Below are 21,024 nucleotides of genomic sequence, written 5' to 3'. Positions count from 1 at the left end.
GGGAGCCAGTGGGCATCTTTTCTCGCCTGTGAGATGTGTTCTCTCCTAGGGATGCTAAGGGCAGCACTGAGGGCGCCGTTTTGTGCCATTTGCAATTTGTTAATGTTTTTCGCAGAGGTGCCTAAGAGTAAGATGTTGCAATAGTCAAGTTTTGCACCGATAGTGACTCTTGCGATGTTAAGGCAGTTGGTTGGTTATAGGTGAGGTTTTACTGCGTTTATGATTTTAGTTGTAAGTGCAGCTGAAGAAGAGATGGCGCTGACTTGCCTGTCCATTGATAAGGTGGCGTCAAGGTATACCCCAAGGGTTTTCACTGCAGAGGAAGCTGTGATAACAGTATTCCCAATACTGAAGGAACTGTACTTGCTTAGTTTTTTTTTTTTTTTAAGGATTCTTTGGGGCCCATCAGTAGGATTTCGTTTTTTTCCCCCGTTTAGACAGAGACCATTGGCTGCCATCCAGGCCTGGATGCGTGCATGTGTCTTCTGGAGTGTGTTGAGGTCTTGTTCATAGTTCCCTGTAAGGGGAAGAAGAATTTGTGTGTCGTCGGGATACTTAGTGAAGGCTATGCCGAATTCTTCTAGGTCGCTGAACAGTGGGAGGGTGAATAGATTATATAGGGTGGGGGAGGTACAGGAACCTTGTGGCAATCCACACTCAATGGGGGATGGAGTGGCTGAGGCATGGTCGCCCATCCCTTCTCCGAAGAAGGCCCTCATTGGTCGGCCTTCCAAGAAGGAGGTTATCCAAGCGGTGGCTTCTTGGGAGAAGTGGGCAGTGTCAGTGAGATGTTTACACAGGATCTTGTGGTCAGCCAAGTCAAAGGCAGCCGAAAGATCCAGGAGTAGGAGGAGTGAGGATTTGCCTTTGTCCATGGCTTCAAGTAGTTGATTCTTGAGGTCCAGAAGGGTTGATTCTGTGTCATGACGAGGGCGAAAGCCGGATTGTCTTTTACCTAGGATGTTGTGGGTTTCCAGGTAGGACTGGATCTGTAAGTAGGCAGCCTTATCCAGGATTTGCAACAGGAATGGCACGGTGGTAATTGGATGGTAGTTGGTGGGGGGAGTCTGGGTCAAGGGTGGGTTTCTTTAGTAGTGGACAAACCCAAGCTTCCTTGAGGGGGGGAGTGGGACGGTACTGTTGGTGAAGGAGGCATTGATAAAGGTGGTGACAAATGGAGCCAGGGCTGTGGCACAGTCTTGGATTAGGTTGGCTGGGCATGTGTCACCTTTACATAGTGACGGTTTGATGAGTTTCATGATTAGTAGGACTTCTGGGATTGTTACTTCCCTGAATGTAAGGGTGTAGGTTTGTTTGTGCCATGTTGGCGATCTGTGGCTGATGGGGTAGCCGAGGGCTTAGGGGTAGGTGGAGAAGCTTTAGGCAGATCGTCAAATTGGGTCTTAATTTTGTTCTGGAGTGTTTTGATTTTGTTTAGCATTGCGTGTTGAATATTGCTACACCAGGTTTCGTCATCTAAGTGGGTTGTGTGGAGGTAGGGGGGATGGTCAGCTCATTATAAATGGCAAATAACTCTTTAGATTGGGAGTTGGATTTCTCAATTCTAGAGTTGTACGTGGCTGCTTTAGCTTTGGAGATGGCATGCTTGTAAAGTCTGGCGGCTATGCAGTAGGGGTCTCTTGTAGTAGTGGAAGGGTTATTTTGTCAAGAGGTTAGCGCTGCTCTTTTAGCAGTTCGGGCATCAAGGAGTTCTTGGGAGAACCATGAGTTTGCGTGAAGAGTGTGCTTGGCTTTTTTCTTTTCTAATAGAGCAATGGTGTCTAATACCTCTTTGAGAGTGGCGTTATAAATTTTGACTAATTCTGTGAGGTCATTGGATGTGGGATAGGAGAGCGGAGAGGTCTGAATGAGGGGGAGGATTCTTTCTACTGTAAGTAATTTTTTGGATCTGGCTAAGGTGGCTGGTGCGGGTGGGTTTGGTTTCACTATTAGCTTTGAAGGTATGAAGTGTAGTAAGTGGTGGTCAGTCCATGGGCGTGGGGTGTTAGAGCAGAGGTCGGCGGCACAGTTGTGATCTGCAATCCAATCTAGTATGCGACCTTTGGTGTGGGTTGGGTCGTTGACTAGTTGGGTGAAGCCTAAGTCTTGGAGGGCTTTGCCTTTCTGGGCTTTGGAGTCTTGGAATCCCAGGTTAAGGTCACCTAGGAGCATGACTCTTGTGTTCATATTTAGGAAGTCTCCTAAGATATGGGTGATTTTGGGTTGGAAGTCGTCGGTTGGGCCTGGGGGACGGTAAACAATGTGGAGTGTTATAGTATCATTTGGCGAGGGTGATATTTTTACTGATAGCAGGTCAAAGTTGTCCGACTCAGTGGTTTTCAGTTGCCTGGCATTGATAGATCACTTAGAATTAATTTCTACCCCTCCACCTTTGCTGGAGGTTCTGTCCTGGCGCAGGATGATGTATCCTGATGTTTGGCAGATGGCAGGACCAGAGGCTTTGTGTAGCGAAGTCTCAGTGATGGCTAGGATATCTAGATCTAGGTCAGTGATGAGGTTGTGAATCTCTATGGGATGTGCTGGCAAGGAGCGTGCGTTAATAAGTGCACAAATGAATGGAATCCACTGCTGCAGAGTCCCTCTCTAGAGTGCTGCCGCAGAAGCCCGCCAGATGTCCTTCCTTTCGTCACCACGACCAAGGTCCAGGGACAAGGGTCTGCATCACTGCATCAAGAAGGAAGTCAGCAGGAACATCTGCTTCAATTCTACCTTTAGCCAAATCTAGTGCATCCTAGCTTGGGGAGTGCTTCTTTCTATCCTTTTGAATTACTGCAATTCACTTGTGCAGGCCCAACATAGTCGCCTTTAATCATGAACCCTCATCAGATGAAACATGCACCAATGCCAGCCCAATTCAGCAGGCACCCATTTCTTTTCACTTAGGCCAAACAACCATCAATTCTTGCAGCATGTATTATCATCGAGGTTAACAGCCTTCAGAATAAAGATGCACTGATGCCAGCCAACCACAACAGGCACCCATTTCAATTCACAAAGGTTAAACAGCCTCAAAATTATTTCCAGTTTTCATACCCATTCCTCATGTAACATGCATTTTCATCCAGATCAATAGCCCCATCCTTTTTGGAGTAATTACCCTGCATGTTGCACCATGTGGGAGCCAACCTAGCACCCCATGGCATTCCCCTTTTCAGCCCTTTCCAACCGGTCCAATGACCACACACTCATCTCCTCGCCGGCAACCTCCGGCGCATGCAAGCGTGCAGACACCATCCACCTCCCCCTGCACACGCGCACCAGGAAACACACTATGCAAGCCAGGGACATGCGCACCATACAACGCGCACACACTGGTGACTCAGCAGCGCAGAGGCGCATTTAATAGACTTCAGTCCTCCAGTCCGGCTACCCACACGGACAACGCAGGACGCCCATCGTGGGCACATTCAGTAAGTTTTCACTAGCTCCTCCCGGGCACCAGCCGCACCAGAGACCATGCAGGCCCCACCCCACGAGCCCATCACCAGCCTACATCCCAAGCCGCCATTTCTCAAGACAGACGGCCAGCACCCCCCTCGGCGCAGCCTCTTTCCCAACCAGCATGCTAATGACAGGCCACCCAGGGGCCAGCGAAAACACAGTCCTTATGCACTATGCCTCTTCAATCTCCCACTATGGGCCTGCCACCCATCTCAAATCGCCAATCCACATGGCGCAGGTCAGTACCACTGCCTCCTGACCTTCTCCCAATTGTTAGACTGCCCCACGTTGGCTCCCTTAGCAGCCTTCCATTAGACACAGCCATCTGGCGCCACCTCAATCAAGGCCATTGCTACTCCAACAAGAGAGGGGCCCAACACCACTCCACCACCATAGCTGGTGAGCATACCACACCCAGCAGGACCCTCCTTCCCACACCATGCCACCAGCCACTGGCTCTCACTCCAGATGCACCGCCCAGCACCATCATCACCCCCAAGCACCGTAGTTGCCAAGTCAGGACACATTAGAACCCTCCTGATTCAGGGCCCAACTGGAGTCACTCCCATCACAGCGCAGCAACCCATATCGGGTAACAGGACCCACAGGGGCCCAGCACACATAGCATCAGCAACATCATGACAGGACCCACCAGAACACTTTATTTTTCAGGGCCCAACAGGAGCCACTGTAATTACAGCGCAAGCAACCCGCATCCCCAACCAGGACCCCACAGGGGGCTACACACCGGTACCAATAGGTAAGAGGCCATTCAAAGCCAGACATTATACTATTAGGACCAACCAAATCTGCTGCTTACCTTTTGTTCTCTTCCTCCCTCCTTTTTCCCCGCTGCCGCAACTACGGCTCTTAATGTACTATATACATTGATGTTTAAATATGTATATTTTTATATAAAAAACCTCACCATCACCCAACACCATTCACTGAACACCAATGCCAATTATGTATGTCACAACAAATGTCACCACTTATCACCACACATGGTTTTGAATAAATGTATCAGCCTTGATAAAGCCCTTCGGGTCGAAACACGCGTCGGCTGACAACAAGGGGACTCGAGACCCCCAAATTTACCACATGTATACTACAATTTGAAAGAAAACCAACCACTTGCACAAATAAAAGCAAAACTATATCGCACCCAACAGTGTGTGAGAACAATTCTTTAAGACCTAGAAGCAAAATAGCCAGGAACAAAAACTCCCCCTTCTTCTACTTAACAAAAGAGGTGTTTGGCTAAACCTCAAACAGTTACCTGTGATCTTGCAACCTGCTTCCCTACCCCGATGCACAAGGAACAACAGAGCCTAGCAAGGTTGTTTCCAAATCTACAGCCAACCACGTTTCTACCTAACATTGTGTGCACATCAGGTAGGCTCCCTTGAGCGCCTGGATTTTTCTTCAAGAACTACGGACTGCTCAACTAACTTTTTCTAAGATTGCATCAGAACTAGAACGGTCCTATTGACTTTGGCTGTCCTGGTTCCCTAAAGGCATCCCTTCAGGCAGTGCTTGTTCCCTATACATGTTTTAATTGTTTGACACTCTTATTGATGGGAAAAAGATTTCCTACATCCCTCTGGGAGAAAAGACTATTGTTACAGTGCTACAGTGTTCTTCTATTCTTCTCTAACACTTTTCCACCTGAAACTCAATATTGTATGGCGAACCATAAGTGCTACTACTGACCTTGATTGATGTCACTCTGTGTGCTTAAAATGTTAGTACAAGAAGAAAGTACTCACCTGCAGGATTGCTGCTTGAATAACTTGATTCTGAATGAATTTTACTATTAGTTGCTGCATATTTAGTGCGATTCATTTGCAGTGTGTATATATAAATAATTGAATATACATTGTAAGGTTGAAAGTGTTAACTTGAATACTTTTATTTACTGATTGCAATGTACTGCTCTACAGCACACAGTACCCTTTCTAAGAGAAGCCTGGCTGCCCAGCCACTCTACTGACATGTGTAGTACAGGCCTATGTTAAAAGTTGGCTCACTACTACCAAGCAGATAAGTTTTGTAAAGTCCCACACTAATTGGACTTCACAAAATCTTACCTGACAGTGACACCTCCATCAACAACTGGTTTCATAAACAAGTCTTAATACTCCAGACCAACCACTATATTGTAAGCTATGTATAGCATTTAATTCTAAACATATTCCAAGCTGCAGGAAATAGGACCACCACTGAAAGGTTTTCACTTTAAAAAAGTGTTCTTGGGTACTCACTTCTTTTTCTCATCTTCCGTGGGTTTTTGTAATCCGCCGTACAGCTCATCAATGTAGATCTGATAGAGACACTGCTCTTCTGATACTGTAAACATAAAGTAAGAGTGACTTTGAGAGGTTATCGTCATGCTTACAGCCATTACTGTGCTGGTTGTACACAGATAACACTTAAGTAAAAACAGCAACCTTGGAGTTACATTAGCCTATAGTAACCTCCACAGATAACTACCTAGCAATAAAGAGAGAAACGCATTTCAAGGTATATAAAAACGGATATATATATATGACATCTGGACCTTTTTCTCAAATCCTGAAGGATTGGGGCCTTTTTCCACTCATTCATTCATTCTTGTGGACTCTTTGAAACTCTATTATTTGAATTATACCAGTACTATGGAGCCTATTTTCCCACTAGCTCTTAAAGGCATCTGTATTTTACTATTGCAGCACACAGCTCCTTATGGACAGTGTTGCTGGGGACCCTTAGGGTGCTCCTTTGAGATGCGTTTATTTATCCTATAGTAACTACAGTTTTAAACTTTATATTCTAAGAGAATGGCATACACCACCTTATGTGGAGTGCCAAAGCGATACCTAATAGCCCTCTTCTCTACGCTCCAGTGACTTTTTAGTCACATAGACAATCTCCTAGTTATGACTAGTAGCAGTGGATGTGTTCTACCAAGTATTGTGTAATTGTTATACTGTAGGCTATGTCCATAGCCTTGGTCGTGCAAAATAGGGGCACCCAAGTACCAACTTGGGGCCTCCCTTCTTTTTTCGCCATTACTAGCGTGGTTGTCCTTAGTTAGCCCTTCTACCATTCTTGGAGGGGGGGGCTGGAGTGTGCGTTCTGCCTTTGGCGGGAACCCTTAGGCGTCCCCGCCTAGGCTCAAGAGTGTCTGGGCAGGTGGGAAGGAAGGAGTTTTCCACCCCCCCCCTGTACTTTGTCTGCCAGAGTGCCCAGTGGGAGTTGGGGGTCTGGCTGCCCTGATTGGACAGCCAACGGCCACTTTCGGTAAATTTCTGAGAGAGATTGCAGAGGAGTGTGTGCTGGAATGTATAAAAGGGGAGGCTTCTGGAGTGAAAAGCAAGTCAACCACTGGAAGCTGAAGTAACCAAAGTAGACGACCAGGGACGCCTGCAGGCCCTTTACAACAATGAAGCGACCACTGCTGTCCTGGCCCTGTTTTCTGTGCGACAGAGGAGCACCGGAGAGGACGACTCCTTCCCTTTGGCTGGTGGGAACAATCAGTCCTAAAACGAACTTTGAATTGAGCCGTCCCCCGAGGTCCTAGGAGCTCCCAGAGCTGCAGAACCCCAATACCAAGAGACCTATTGCCCATTTCTAGTGCATCCTCATGGAAAGGCCGAATGTAAGGGAGAATTTTTATTTCTGTGCAATTCCCTTCTACCTTAGAGACCCCCAGCTCTTTTGCTGGACTTCAGGCTTGTGATTTTTTTACTCCCGAGTGAGTAGGACCTTTTTCTCACTCCCTCATCTATTTTTCCTGACTACGATTTTTTGTAATTTATGGAGTCTGACAAAAGCCATAGGCATCTGCTTTTTGTATAGCGACACACAGCACCTAAGGCCACTAAGCAGTCCCTTGAACTACCAGTCCCAAGAATAGTAAGGTGATCCCTGTCTTAATTACCTTTCTCTTTGTGGGATCAGCACACACCACCCTATGTGGAGTGCAGGGGGGGGGGGGTTACTTAGTAATTCCCTTACCCACTCATGTAACATTTTTTGTTACACTAACTTACTTTAAATGGCTGGTGGCAGTGGTTTACCTTCACTACTAGTGTGCATTTCAACTGCACGCTGAACCCTCAGCTGCAGTACAGCACCCATTTGTGACCATAGTTTACAAAATGGCCCCTGTCCTCTTTTTTTGCCATTTTCTGTTTGTTAGTTCTTTCTTGGATTTCACTCTTAGTTGAAATCGGTTTGAGCCCTTTGTGTGTTTTGCCTTTGGATGGGTTCAGCCCTGAGACCCGCCCAGGCTCCAGTGTGTCTGGAAAGGCAGGAAGTGAGGGAGGCTCCCAAAAAGTCCTTGTCCTTTGTCTGTAGCTGTGCCGAGTGAAACCAGTCCCGATTGGCTGGCTGGAAAAAGACAGGTTTCTGGTACTAAAAGGCAGAGTCGACCACTGGAGAGGAACATCCGAAAATGAAGATGTGACGAGACCCCAGCAGCACCCTCCGGGAACACGAAGTGCCCGGTTAAGCACTGCAGCTGTGCTGACCCTGTTTCCAGATTGACTGGGAAGATCCGTACGGGACAACTTCCTCCCCTGGGCTGGTGGGACCAACTAGCCTCAACCCCAGACATGCTGTGCCTCACCAGAGCTGCAGACCCCCAATGCCAGGGGTCCTGTGACCATTGACGAGTGCATCGTCTTGCGAAGTTCGAATCCATCCAAATCTTTGTGGGCATAGAGAGGACTCTGCAGAAGCAGGAAATCTTGATCCAGAGTCCCCTCACCAGAGTCCAGGACCGAGGGAGCAAGCTTCTTCCAACCAGAGTTTTCATTCTTCATTGACACAGAGGAAAAGGTGCCAAAACACCAAAGTGCCACTGAAACAAAGGAAATGCATTGCTGGGGAACTCCTCTCCCGAGTACTGCCGCAGGAGCCCACCAGACGTCCTCCCTTTCGTCACCATGACCAAGGTCCAGGCACAAGGGTCTGCAAGCTGTAGCAAGGAGGAACACAGTTGGAACATTTTTCTTTGAATCACAGGTACTATGGGGCTTGGTGTGTTCACCTTTTAGCCATAAATTGTGCTTCCTATCTTGCGAAAGCACTTTTTGGACTCACCTGCACTGGCTTAGCAGCTTGTGTCTCTACAAAGTAGCTCACTTGAGTTACTGCGATTTATTCTGAGTTTACTACTTTGTCAAGACTTTATCTAAGAAGAAGTGCATCAGAACTATTGACTTTGTCCATTTACTTTGGCTGTACTGGCTCCCTAAACACATTCCTCTGAACCTACTGGTTTAGGTAGTACTTGTTCCCTCATGGGTTATCATTGTTGACATTATTATTACTGCTGGGATGACATGCATTACTTACCGTAATAGCATTTCTGATGATTGTATCTGCTTAGATTCACATGCTGTGCATATGGTCTGACATCCAGTGGTAACCGCGGAGTATTGCATCTCGTCTTTCGGGGACCGAAAGGGGACGTCGGCATAGGCGTGTCTGTAACACTATCCCTATCGTGACGTGTAGTGGACCCAGAATCCCTCACGCGCCGAGGTCCCTCCAGTTGTATTTTTTCTGCCATGAGGGAGCCCAAGGCTATAGTGAGTGAGTACATAAAGAGAGAAAGTAGTAAGATGTCCATGTTCCTTCCACCCCGAGTGGGGAGGTAGGGAGGGCGCATGTGAATCTAAGCAGACACAATCATCAAACATGCTATTACGGTAAGTAATGCATGTCTTCTGATGCTTGTTAATCTGCTTAGAATCACATGCTGTGCATAGACTAACGAGCAGTACCCGGAGTTGGAGGTGCGTTGTGAGAAGGAACAGTAGAGAAAAGATATCTTAGTACTGCTTGTCCCACCTGAGAATCAGACCTAGAATGAGTGTCTAGGCAATAGTGTTTTGTAAAGGTGTGTACAGAACTCCAGGTTGCCGCTTTGCAAATGGACTCAAGAGGAACATTTGCAATGAATGCTATGGATGCCCCAGTGCCTCGAGTAGTGTGCTCTAGGCTTGAAGGGCAGTTCTCTCTTAGCAAGAGTGTAACATAGTTTGACAATCCACCTGGAGATAGCCGATTTAGAGACAGGATCCCCTTCTCTACCAGCTGCCACTGAAACAAAGAATTGCTTAGTCTTCCTTAGTGGTTTAGTTCTTTCCAGGTGGAACAGGACTACCCTGCGCAAGTCTAGTGTGTGAAGGCTTCTTTCGGCCATGTTAGTAGGGTTCCGGAAGAAAGTGGGTAGTTCGATTGATTGGTTCACATGGAACTTTGAGATGAATTTAGGTGCAAACCTGGGATGTGTGCGCAGAACTACCTTATCTTTGTGGACTGTAACAAAGGTGTCTAGAACTGAAAGAGCCTGTAGTTCGCGAACCCTTCCGATAGAAGTGATAGCCACTAGGAAGACTGTCTTGTAAGTCAGGTCCTTCAGACTTGCTTTATCATCGGCTCAAAGGGAGCTACCATGAGCCTAGTCAAAACCACATTCAGATCCCATCCAGGGGCTGGGTGAGCTTAGTCTCCTCAATGGGTTTATTAATGAGGGAGGCCCGAGTCTCAGGTCTGAGTCCTGATGTACACAACCAAGCGTGCCCTTTCAGTAGGGTCCCTTGAGCAAGAGACCTGCCTGCAGTTTCCGCAGTGTCCAGGGTGTTCTTCACCACATTCTGGTTAACTAATCTTCCCTCCGTTACAATGGAGAGAAGCTTTGACTTGGCGGGTTCGGGCACCTCTTGGAGGCCTTCCTTGAGCAAATTCCATTGGGCATCAGCATAGCTTGCTAATAGAATAGTATTATTAGCAACCCGTATAGTGTATGCAGCTGCTGACGTGACGTTTGCCAGGGCATATAGCCGCTTAGATTCCTTGTCCGGTGGCGATTCTCCCATGGCAAGGGTTACCCCTGCCCCCTTACGAGTGGTAGTCACTATCAGTGAGTCTGGTATGGCGTGCCCCTTGATGTATAGAGGGTCAGAAGGGGAAGGGCGAAATAATTTTTCGACTCTCGAGTTCACTGCCCGTGTTTGAGCAGGCGACACCAATGAGGGAGCTACCCTTCTTTTAACAGAGTTAAGGAGGGGGATGGATTGACTCGCCGGAGGTTTTTCCTTAATAATATCCTCCACGAAATCCTGCTCAGGAACCGCCTCTGGAGTGGCAATTTATTCAGTATTTAGCTGCTTTTTTCAACATGGAGTTGAATGCCATTTGATCATCTACAGGAGAGGTTTGGCAAGCCGGTGTGGACGGAGGAGAGTCTAGGCACAAAACACCAGAGTCCTGATCTTGCTGTGTCCATGGGTCCTGACCTTCCTGCTGGGTTTCCTCCCAGTTGTCCATAGTATCCCGTTGGTCCTCCTCAGTTTTGCAGAAAAGAAGCTTCTTCTTCATTATAGATGTCCATATATGTGTCCATCTGGACCACGTCTTCCTGTTGGAAAACATGAGACTGATCTTCCTGAATTTGAAGGTTGGGGTCTACCCAAGCACTTTTTGGGGGAGGATGACCAGAAGAACCGATAAACTGCTCCAGCCGATCCATACACCCTTCGAATTTTTCTGTATTCCATTTAGAGGACCCAAACCGGCCTACGTGAGGAGAAACTACGTTCTCTGCACTGCGGCGTCGAAAGGAGTCCCTCAGACTGTCGGAAAGAGGCTCTTGACTATCCTCGTAACAGTAATCAGAATCGGGAGCCCAAACAGCTGAAATTTTTTCCACGGCTTGTCCCATAACTTTAGGCGGAACCGGGGTAAGGCCCACCACCGCAGCTTCCGATAGTCGCCGAATCGTCGTGAGACAAAGGCTCCGATGATTTATCGGCAGGTGTAATACCTTCCGCGGCGCTAGAGGGCCTAGCGGTCGGTTTTCCGGGTAGAGGCCTAGCTGTAGTTTTCGGGCCTACTGAGGCCTTCGAGACCGTCGAAGCGTCGGGCTCCCGCCCATCGACGCATGTACGTTTCAGAGTAGCGCCCTTAGTTGGTTTAGATTACCCAGTCGCAAAACTCTGCTGCGGATGCGGGGAAGGCTTTGGATCTGGACGATCCGAGGGAACCGGCAAAGTTTTCAGCGGCCCTGTTGGCGCTTTTGCCTTTTTCGACGAAGACGTCGAAATCGGCGTAGGGGTTGTGTGCCTAGTGGGATGCGCTTGTACGCCCCTGTCGCTGGGTGTGGTCCCTGTAGCCAGACCAGAGTCAAGCCTTAAAGGGTCGGGGACGGGCGTGGCGGACCTAGAAGCGTCCACCTCAAGGTCTAACATCCGAAACGGACGTTTGGTCATTCGTAGTAACCCCGTCGCTTTCAGCAGGCGTGGCGGTGGGGGAAGGGGGTTCCACGCGTGACATACCGTACGCGGCCCACCGCTTTACAAAGCGCTCCTTAAAGGACTTAGCCCGAAGGAGTTTGCACGCCGCACACTGCTTCTCGTTGTGCTCGAGGGGGATACAGGCGTTACACATCCTGCGTTTGTCCTTCCAAGGATATATCTGACCCTATACTTAGAGCAGAATTTAAAAGGAGTCCTTTCCCTAGCCAAAGGGAAGGATGACCAGACCAACTGGGGAAAGAGGGGAAAGGAGGAAAGACATACTAAAAACAATATGGCCATTCAGACCCCACTCTCCCTACTGTATAGGTCGGCCAGAGGGCCTGACCACGTGGAAAATCCGGCCGCCGAACCTGTGGAAATCGGTATAGTATTGTGACCCCAATCGCATTGTTTAAATATATGTTGGCCTACGCCAAGCCGCCTAAAAGAATACTATGTACATAGGTTCCGCGGCAAGGTCTTGACCTTAATGTATCGTGAAAGCCGCCATCTTGGATTTAGCCGCCATTTTAGGTACTCTTGCAGTGTGGAAGTCACCTCGAATCACAAAATGGAGGCCGAATGACATTTCGAGTAAGACTTCGGCTATGGTGACCTCCGCACACGTGAATGAATAATATGTCCACAGGCTACCTGTTAGGGTCATGAACTAAGACCCTGTCCTCTGTTTAACCTAGGTGTAAATATGTAACTGTATCAGCGGAACTGATCTAATACATGGAAATTGCGTGTTCGACCTGGCTACGAACCCTAGCCGTTGTTCCAAGAATGGTTAACTTGCAAGAGGGCTGGCCAATGCAGCACAAAATGTATAAAAACCCGAGCATCCCGATGATCGGTCTCTCCCACTTTCAGTGCGAACCTAACGTTGAAGGTTCGTGTGTAAGTCAGAGGGCCGAATAGCTATTCGCATGTCAATTGACTTTGGTAACTTTGTAACTTTGAAATAAAGCGCTTCGTATGTCCTTTGTAACCTGTGTTGGTGTGTTTCCTTTTGGGCTTCCCGGCCTCATATCAATTTCTCTGTTTCCACAGTTGGCGCCCGAATAGGGACCCTCAAGATTGATGCCGGATCATTGAAGGTTGACGCAGACTATCGAATCGGGATCGGACGGTGTGATTCTGCGGGCCCGACCGATCGAGACGCGATACCTCGGCAGCGCTGCACGATCCGATCCTTGGGCGATAGTCGTGCGGTCTGACACGGCATCTTGACGAGGGTCCAATTCCGAGGCGGGCAGATTTGCCGAAACCACCGAACGCAGGTAAAATTCGTTAGTTGAAGTCCTTTGTAAACCGTACGGTCCTCCTTAGGTTTGGTCAGGTGCAGTCGTGACCCGGCTCTTAATTTAACCCTGACAATTTGAATTTGGCGTATTGTATCTGCAGACACAATTATTGGACCAGGTAACACCAATTCTTTGAGAAATGCCTGGGAAATTGTCTAGCTGTTTTAGGGCTCTGTTCCGCAGCGATCGACAATCTTTGGAATTTAGCCGTCCGGCACCACAGGAGGGGTCGCCGGCGTGTACTATGTACTGTAAGTATGGCATTGGTAGTATTGTATTTAATGACATTTGGCACAGACAGACCAGAAATGCCTCCGAATTTCAGTGGCCAATTAATGGTAGTTTTGAGATCCCCCGTATCGAATACTTAGAGTCGATCTTGCTTAAGAAAAAGGCTAGGCCAGCAGCTTTTGATGTGTTACAAAATTGGAAAAAGGAAGCATTACAGCAGCTTAAAAGTAGGGATAAACATGCACGACGTCATAAAACGAATGCCGAAAAGGCATTGTTATATGACAAGGAAAAACGATTAGATGAAACCCAGAAAATGGACAGAGCTTTCTCGCTCGGAGTCCAGAAAATTTACCCCTCTAAAGATTTCCATGTTTCCGAGGAGTTTATCGAGAAAATATTAAACGAACGGAGGCCTGATTCTTCAGCGCCACCTCCGTATGCTCCCGTTGTGGGCGCTTTGCCCATTCCTGCTATTGCTCCTATCGCTATTCCTACTCCTCCTGCGCAGCCTACTGCCCCTAGTTCTTTGGTTGTCGCTCCTCCGTCTATTTCGTCTGTTACATTACCTCTTTCCCCTGCACCCTTGTTAGGTTCACCTACACTTTCGATTCCGGGGAGTCCTGTGTTCACTAAATCAGATCCCGGTGCAGGGTCGAGAATAGTGACTCGTAGTACTGTTCCTGCAGGCAGGAAACAGGAACTATTTGCGTGGGCTAAACATTGCATGGAAAAAGGTGATCAAACTGATGTATTTTCAACATTATCTAATTTGCACGATTTTCCAGAGAAAAACGTTTTTATTGAAGGACTGGGGATTCACTTATGTGTAATGTGGGGTAGATTGCAGACTTCGGATCTCCCACAAGGGGTGAGGGATCTGAATGCCTTGGCACTCTCGAGGGATACAGAGCAGAAAGTATATGGGCATGTCGATAGGTTGTTTGAGTTTAGAAGGGATTTTGAAAGGTTACAAAACGAGGATGATGAGGACGATAGGATATATGTGCAGAAACGGTTCCTTTCGTGCCGAAGATCAGCACCTGAGGAAGTACGGATTTGTACCAGAGATGCGATTCGGTGGATCTCGGATTCATCGATACCGCCAGATGAGGTATATGACACATATAGTCAATACACGGTAGAGATGCAAAGGAAGGTAATCCAAGTGATGGTACAGCATTTACAGGAGGAATGTATAAGGAAGAAGGTTGGTTGCCCCACAGAGTTATTAGGTATTTGTAAAAGAGCTTTTTCGCCCGACACTTCTACAGCTGCTTTAGCGCTCGATTTGGCCTTATTACTTAGTAAGCGGTCGGAGGTCCCTATATCTCAGTTGCCTACGAGAGAGGTCCCTCCGACCCTTGTCCCAAAAGTAGAAATCCCCGCCAACGCGGCGGCTGGTACTGCCGCGGTGGATATCCCTGCACATTACGTATCACAGTTTGTTCACGTCCCGTTCTCTCGACAGGAAGTGAACACGATTAGACAATCAGTCCCTGATATCAGGAAGAACCCGACAGGGTTTTACAAAGAAATAGAATCCGTTTTGCAGTCTTCTGTGTTCACCTTAAGTGACATGGATTTATTGTTTCCAGTGCTTTTACCTGTTGATGTATGGAAACAGGTACGAACAATAGATGATGTGCCGGGGTTAGGGGATACATGGGTAAATTTGACTAGAATAGATGGGGAACAACCAGCTGGTGAGAAACCACCCCAGGTAATACTCACTTTACCCGATAGAATAGTTGCCAAATTAAAAACTATAATCCCAGAAAAAAGGATTATTTGGGACAAGCTTACGGCCTGCGTCCAAGGGAAAACTGAAGGTACTCCCGAATTCTTTAATAGATTCGAACAGGTGTTCTCCGACTTCAGTGGACAGGATTTAGGTACAGAGTCGGGGAAGAGGTTGTTTGTGGACAAATTTGTGCGTGGATTGTTGCCCGACATCCAGTCACAAATGATGTCCTCAGAGAGCGCTTGGCAGGCAAAATCTCAGAGGTTTTGCATATGGCTCAGTATTACGAGAATCGGGTTAATAATGAAAAAGAGAAAATCGAAAAAAGAAGGGGTGACCTAAAGACTAAGGTATTGTTGCAGCAAATTGTCAGAAACCCCAGAGGAGGTACGACACAAACTAGAGGTCAGTACATTCCAAGAGGAAATACTCCTCCAAATTCTATAAATATTAATCAGTGTGCTTATTGCCGCCAGGAAGGTCACTGGCGAGCACAGTGCCCTGCCCTCCGTCAGAGGTCAGGAGGCACATTCGGAGGTATGGGTAGGCGACCACGGGGCCGCCCTGGAGCAGGGGGCCCTGATAGGGGTCAGCTTCTACAAGATCCACAGCAACCTTTTTCACTGGAAAATCAGACTCCGAGTATGGACTCGAGAAATAGATTTGATCACCCTTCCGCCGCCTATCTTTCTGAGGAACTTCCCTTTGATGAAGTTCTGCCTTATTAGGATTGCCCGAAGCAGCGTTTGGAACCTTTACCTATTCCCGTTATTCAGAAGGGCCCCTACGTTGAATTATTGGTGGGGAATAGGAAACATCAGTTCTTGATCGACACTGGAGCACAGAAGTGCTCCATCGACCATTCTCGGGTTCCAAACATCCCCCTGTCAGGGCAAACAAATGTTTCTATAGGGTTCTCTGGTATACCAACTGTTTGTCCGGTTTCTGCGCCGGTATCCGTTTCTTTGGGCCCTTTTACAGACCAGTGCCCTTTTCTTCTTACTTCAAACTGTGGAGAAAATTTGCTGGGGTTGAATTTGTTGAAGAAGTTGAACGCAGTGATTCATTGTTCCCCTGACGGAATAAGATTAACAGTTTCACCACAGCAACCCTTTAACTCCCAATACTTGACCCGACCTCTACCTCCCGAATTTGACATTGTCCCAGAATGTTTGTGGGCAATAGACGACAATGATGTCGGGATATTGCACATCGACCCTGTTAAGATAGTATTGAAACATGGGGTTAAGCTACTGCGCATTCCGCAATATAAAATTTCAATTGAAGGTGAGCGCGCTCTGAAATGCATTGTCTCCGATTTTGTACATCGTGGAGTGATCGAAGAGATTACAGGTAGCTTATGTAATAGTCCGATCTTGCCGGTATATAAGAAAGGCGACAATGCAATTCCGTACCGGTTTATAATAGATCTTCGTGCTATTAACCGGGTAGTGGCCCCACAATTTCCAATCGTGCCTGATGTAACAACAATCTTAACAATGATCCCTGCTACGGCTACACACTTTAGTGTCGTAGATTTGAAAAACGCCTTCTTTAGTATTCCGATACATGAGGAGAGCAGGTATTTGTTCGCGTTCACCTTGGGGGGACGCTCATTTACATTCACAAGGGCACCTCAAGGGTATACTGAAAGTCCTAGTATCTATAGTAGAGCCTTAAAAGAGCAGCTCGACACCCTTGAATTGCCACCTACTTGCACGCTGCTTCAATATGTAGACGATTTGCTCCTAGCTGCAGACTCTGAGAAAACTTGTAAAGAAGGCACTATATTGTTGCTTGTTCATTTAGCCGAACATGGTCACAAAGCTTCACTTAAGAAATTTCAATATTGTTGCCAGGAGGTTGCCTATTTAGGCTACCTCCTGTCAAAGGAGGGGAGAAGATTGACACCTGAACGAATAAAACACATTTCTGGCATGTCTGTCCCAAAAACACAGAAGGAAGTCAGAGCCCTGATAGGGATGGCGTCCTACTGTAGACTGTGGATCCCGAACTTTGCCCTAGTGGTAAAACCGATGTTGGCTTTGACGAAGAAGGGCATTTCTCTGCCACTGCCATGGGAATCGGAACATCAACGATCATTTGAGCTTCTCAAAGCCGCGCTGTGTTCAGCACCGGTTCTGGGTACACCAAATTACGATAAGGCCTTTGTGTTGTTTGTGCATGAATGTAATGGATGTGCTTTGTCTGTGTTAATGCAGGAACATGGAGGGAAGAATAGGCCGTGCGGCTATTATTCCTCCGCCCTCGATCCTGTTGCATGCGCTTTGCCGCGATGTCTGCGCGCTGTTGCTGCTGCCGCTGCGTCTGTAAAACAGAGTGAGGGGATGGTCCTAGGCCACGATTTGATTCTGATGGTACCTCACTCTGTTGATATTCTATTGAATAAAACTCAAACACAACACCTTACCTTCTGCCCGGTTGACCAGGTATGAATTAGTTCTATTTGCTCCTCATATCCAAATTAAAAGGTGTTGTGTTCTCAATCCGGCTGAACTTTTGCCTCTCCCGCAAACTACTGCTTGCGGCGATGATGGATCACATGACTGCCTGTATGCCACCGAACAAGAAACAAAGGGCAGAATAGACCTCTCAGATACTCCTTTGGAGAATGCGGAAGGGGAGCTGTTTTGTGATGGCTCCTGTTTTAAACTTCCGAATGGCACATCTACAGCTGCTTATGCAGTTACTACTTTGAACAAGATTGTAGAAACTAAAAGGATTCCGCATAACTCCGCGCAGGCCGCAGAGATTATAGCGTTGACCCGTGCTTGTGAGCTCTCCCAAGGGCATAGAGTTAACATTTATACGGATAGTCAGTACGCCTTTGGGGTGGCTCACAACTTCGGAAAACTGTGGTCGGAAAGAGGGTTTCTGACCTCACACGGGACCAAGATTCAGCATGGCCCCTTAATAGTACAACTACTCTCAGCACTCTCACTCCCTGAACTAGCGATCATGAAATGTGCAGCACATCGGAAGGTCATAGACGATGTGGGCAAAGGAAATGCTTTTGCAGATTCGATAGCTAGACAAACAGCCACAGACCTTAGCACAGACATGTATACCTCGAGGGAAGTGAGAGATGGTTGTATAATAGATGAAGGCATTGGGTCTGTGCGAGATATTCAGACTGATGCCTCTGTTGAAGAATCTAGGAAATGGGCTGAAGGCATGGGGAAATTGGATGACGAAGGGTGTTGGGTGGACACATCTGACGGGAAATGGTTGCTTCCTGATTCTTATGTATTAGCAATGGTCACAATGGCACACGGTCCAACACATGTGTGTGCCCAGCAAATTGCGAAGATATTACAGCAGGTTTGGGTGAATGACAAAATTTTGGAAACTGCAAAAAGATATGTTCAGAATTGTATGATTTGCCTGCAACACAATGTGGGTAAAGGGACAGTGACTCCAAGGGGAAGTTTCGGGCCCCCCTCTGTCCCCTTTGAAACCATTCACCTTGATTTCATTGAAATGGAACGATGTAATAACTTGAAATATGTTCTTGTTATCATTTGTGCTTTTAGCAAATGGGTCGAGGCTTTCCCTGTCAAAGATGCTACCGCCATGACTACCGCAAAGATCTTGGTGAAAGAATATTTTCCTCGATTTGGGCTCCCGAGGATAATCTGGTCGGACAATGGCCCACACTTCATCGCAGCTGTAATGTTGCAAATATGTGTTGCCTTAGGGATTGAGAAACGTTTTCATTCAGCTAGGCACCCTCAAAGTGCGGGGTTGGTAGAAAGACACAACGGTATTTTGAAAAACAAACTTGCAAAAACATGTGCCGACACTAAATTAAAATGGCCAGATGCTTTACCTATTGTGTTGTTAGCCATGCGCACCACACCCCAGACTAGAACTGGGCTTTCTCCATTCGAGGTAGTAATGGGAAGGCCTGCTAATATTTGGGGTCTCCCTAAACCTAAAGCCCTGAGGGATGTGGAGAATGTATTGCTCATAGACTATTGTAATCAATTGACTAAAAACCTGTATTTCATTTACCACCAGGTGAATGCCGCCTTACCTGTACGGTTTACGGGCCCAGGACACGATATATTGCCCGGCAGCTGGATCCTGGTAAAGGCCTACGAAAGGTCTTCCTGTCTCGCGCCTCGCTGGCGGGGACCCTACCAGGTTTTATTGGTCACCAGGACGGCAGTGCGGGTGGCAGGAAAGAAGAACTGGGTACATGCAACGCATGTGAAGAAGATCCCTCACCCGACGCCACACGTTACAGAAGAAACAGAACCCCTTGCTGATGCTACGATCTCTGATCTCGGAGTAGCAGGCAGCGCTGTGAGTGCGTCGGAGAAGTTCTCTGAGCCCGAGGAGCTCGGGGAGCCGTCCATCTTGTCTCCGCACGCTCTTGATTGATCACTTCCGGAAACTCTTGTTTCAAGTTCTGCGACTTCCGTCGCCACTGACGCGACGCTCCCCTCAGGGAGCGACGATACTTTGCTTTTGGATTCAGCAAACTTGGGTACCATCAGGTACAACCTTCGACCACGAAAATAGAATCGCTGCACGAGTATCGTGCATCTGGAAGAAAAAGGAGTGATTGAAATACTATTGTCTTTCCTTTTTTTGGAACAAAGAAAAGGAGGGTTCTGTTGGCTAGGGTTGGGAAGGACTAAGAAGTCGCGCGGCCGAAGTGCCGCCAGCAACGAACATTGGGGCCGACGATCGGGATAACCATGATGCCTGCCGCCTTCACCGCTGCTCCTCGTATTGAACTATTAGATAAGGAGGTGACCAAATCGAACAATGGACAATGTGCCTGGGCCCTGAAAACGTACTGTTGTGTTCTTGTTTTGATTATTGTTAGTTTTGCAACTGCTGCCGTGGGACTTTGGTACTTTGAAGAAATCTATCCTTTGAAGCCTCTGTTACCGACCAAAATTGTACCAACTGTTTTGACTCCCTCTGTACACCTTCACACTCTGTCCCCTAGGGACTCTCGGCATAGACAGAAATATCATAATAACACTTTGATGATAGTGATGAATGCTACGCATGCTATTTTTAATAGGAGTAATTGTTGGATTTGCACTCACTTACCACAACATGGGAACAAGGGACTGGGATGGTATATACATCCCCTACCTCTAACGACTTCCTGCTATGCCTCTCTTAGAGCACTCTTCTTTGGCCGATGGAATGATAGCATCTCAGGGAACTTCGATGGCACTAATTTGAATGAATTTGAAAAACGTGAATTGACTCCCCTGGGATGCTCGCTTTTCGCAAATAGGAGTAGACCTAATATCGCTTCTATTAGGCCGTCTGATAAACTTTTTCCTTTTCAAAATCTAGTTTCTTTTAAGATGGCTCCGATAGGCAATAAGGATGCCATGCCTCCTTCTTATTCTGTAAATCACAGTCCTGATTCTGTCCCTTTCTGTGTACAAAGAAATGGCACTAGGCCAATGGGAGATTTCGAGCCTTGTGTAAATATTGTAAATTTGACTAGGGAAAATAGGCCTTTGTATGTAGGGGGACCCGTTTATTTTGTTTGTGGTAGTTTAGCTTTTCCCTGGTTGCCCAAGGATTGGCAGGGGACTTGTTATTTAGGGATATTGTTACCAGGTGTGTTTATAGCCAGTACCTTAGAGGTATCTAAGGCTCGCCCGCGACGGGATAATGATGGAGATACCCCTGGACAAGTATTCGGGGATATAGCCAAATCAGTAGTCCCCTTCTGGGGACAAATAGCAAATTCAGAAAACATTAGGGGATTAGCGAGGGTATTGGAGAAAACGATCAACCGGACCACGGACATACTTTACAATATGACCTTAGAGCAAAAGGCGATAAGATTGGTAGCACTTCAAAATCGAATGGCATTAGATGTCATTTTAGCTGAACGAGGTGGAGTATGTAAATTAGTGGGGTCCGCTTGCTGTGTTTTCGTACCAGATTCTTCACCAACAATATTTAAAGCAATTCAGAATTT

At 47.2% G+C, this 21,024-nt stretch overlaps 1 protein-coding gene across 4 annotated transcripts in view; it reads right to left on the bottom strand.

Moving 5' to 3' along the window:
* The window catches only part of CLASRP (CLK4 associating serine/arginine rich protein), a 1,024,175-nt gene that overhangs the window by 797,979 nt on the left and 205,172 nt on the right, over positions 1-21,024 (bottom strand). For all 4 annotated transcript variants that reach the window (XR_011302052.1, XM_069644604.1, XM_069644606.1 and 1 more), the window contains one exon: positions 5,727-5,811. Coding sequence is in view for 3 of the 4 variants with exons in the window: in XM_069644604.1 (XP_069500705.1) it covers positions 5,727-5,811 (85 nt within the window). In the remaining variant the exon portion in view is untranslated. The remainder of the gene's footprint in view (positions 1-5,726; positions 5,812-21,024) is intronic.

This window comes from Ambystoma mexicanum, chromosome 2p, assembly GCF_040938575.1.
Source record: "Ambystoma mexicanum isolate Mex_15411 chromosome 2p, UKY_AmexF1_1, whole genome shotgun sequence".
Taxonomy (NCBI): Eukaryota; Metazoa; Chordata; class Amphibia; order Caudata; family Ambystomatidae; genus Ambystoma; species Ambystoma mexicanum.
Note: the sequence above shows the minus strand (reverse complement) of the source record. Positions and strands in the feature narration are given on the sequence as shown.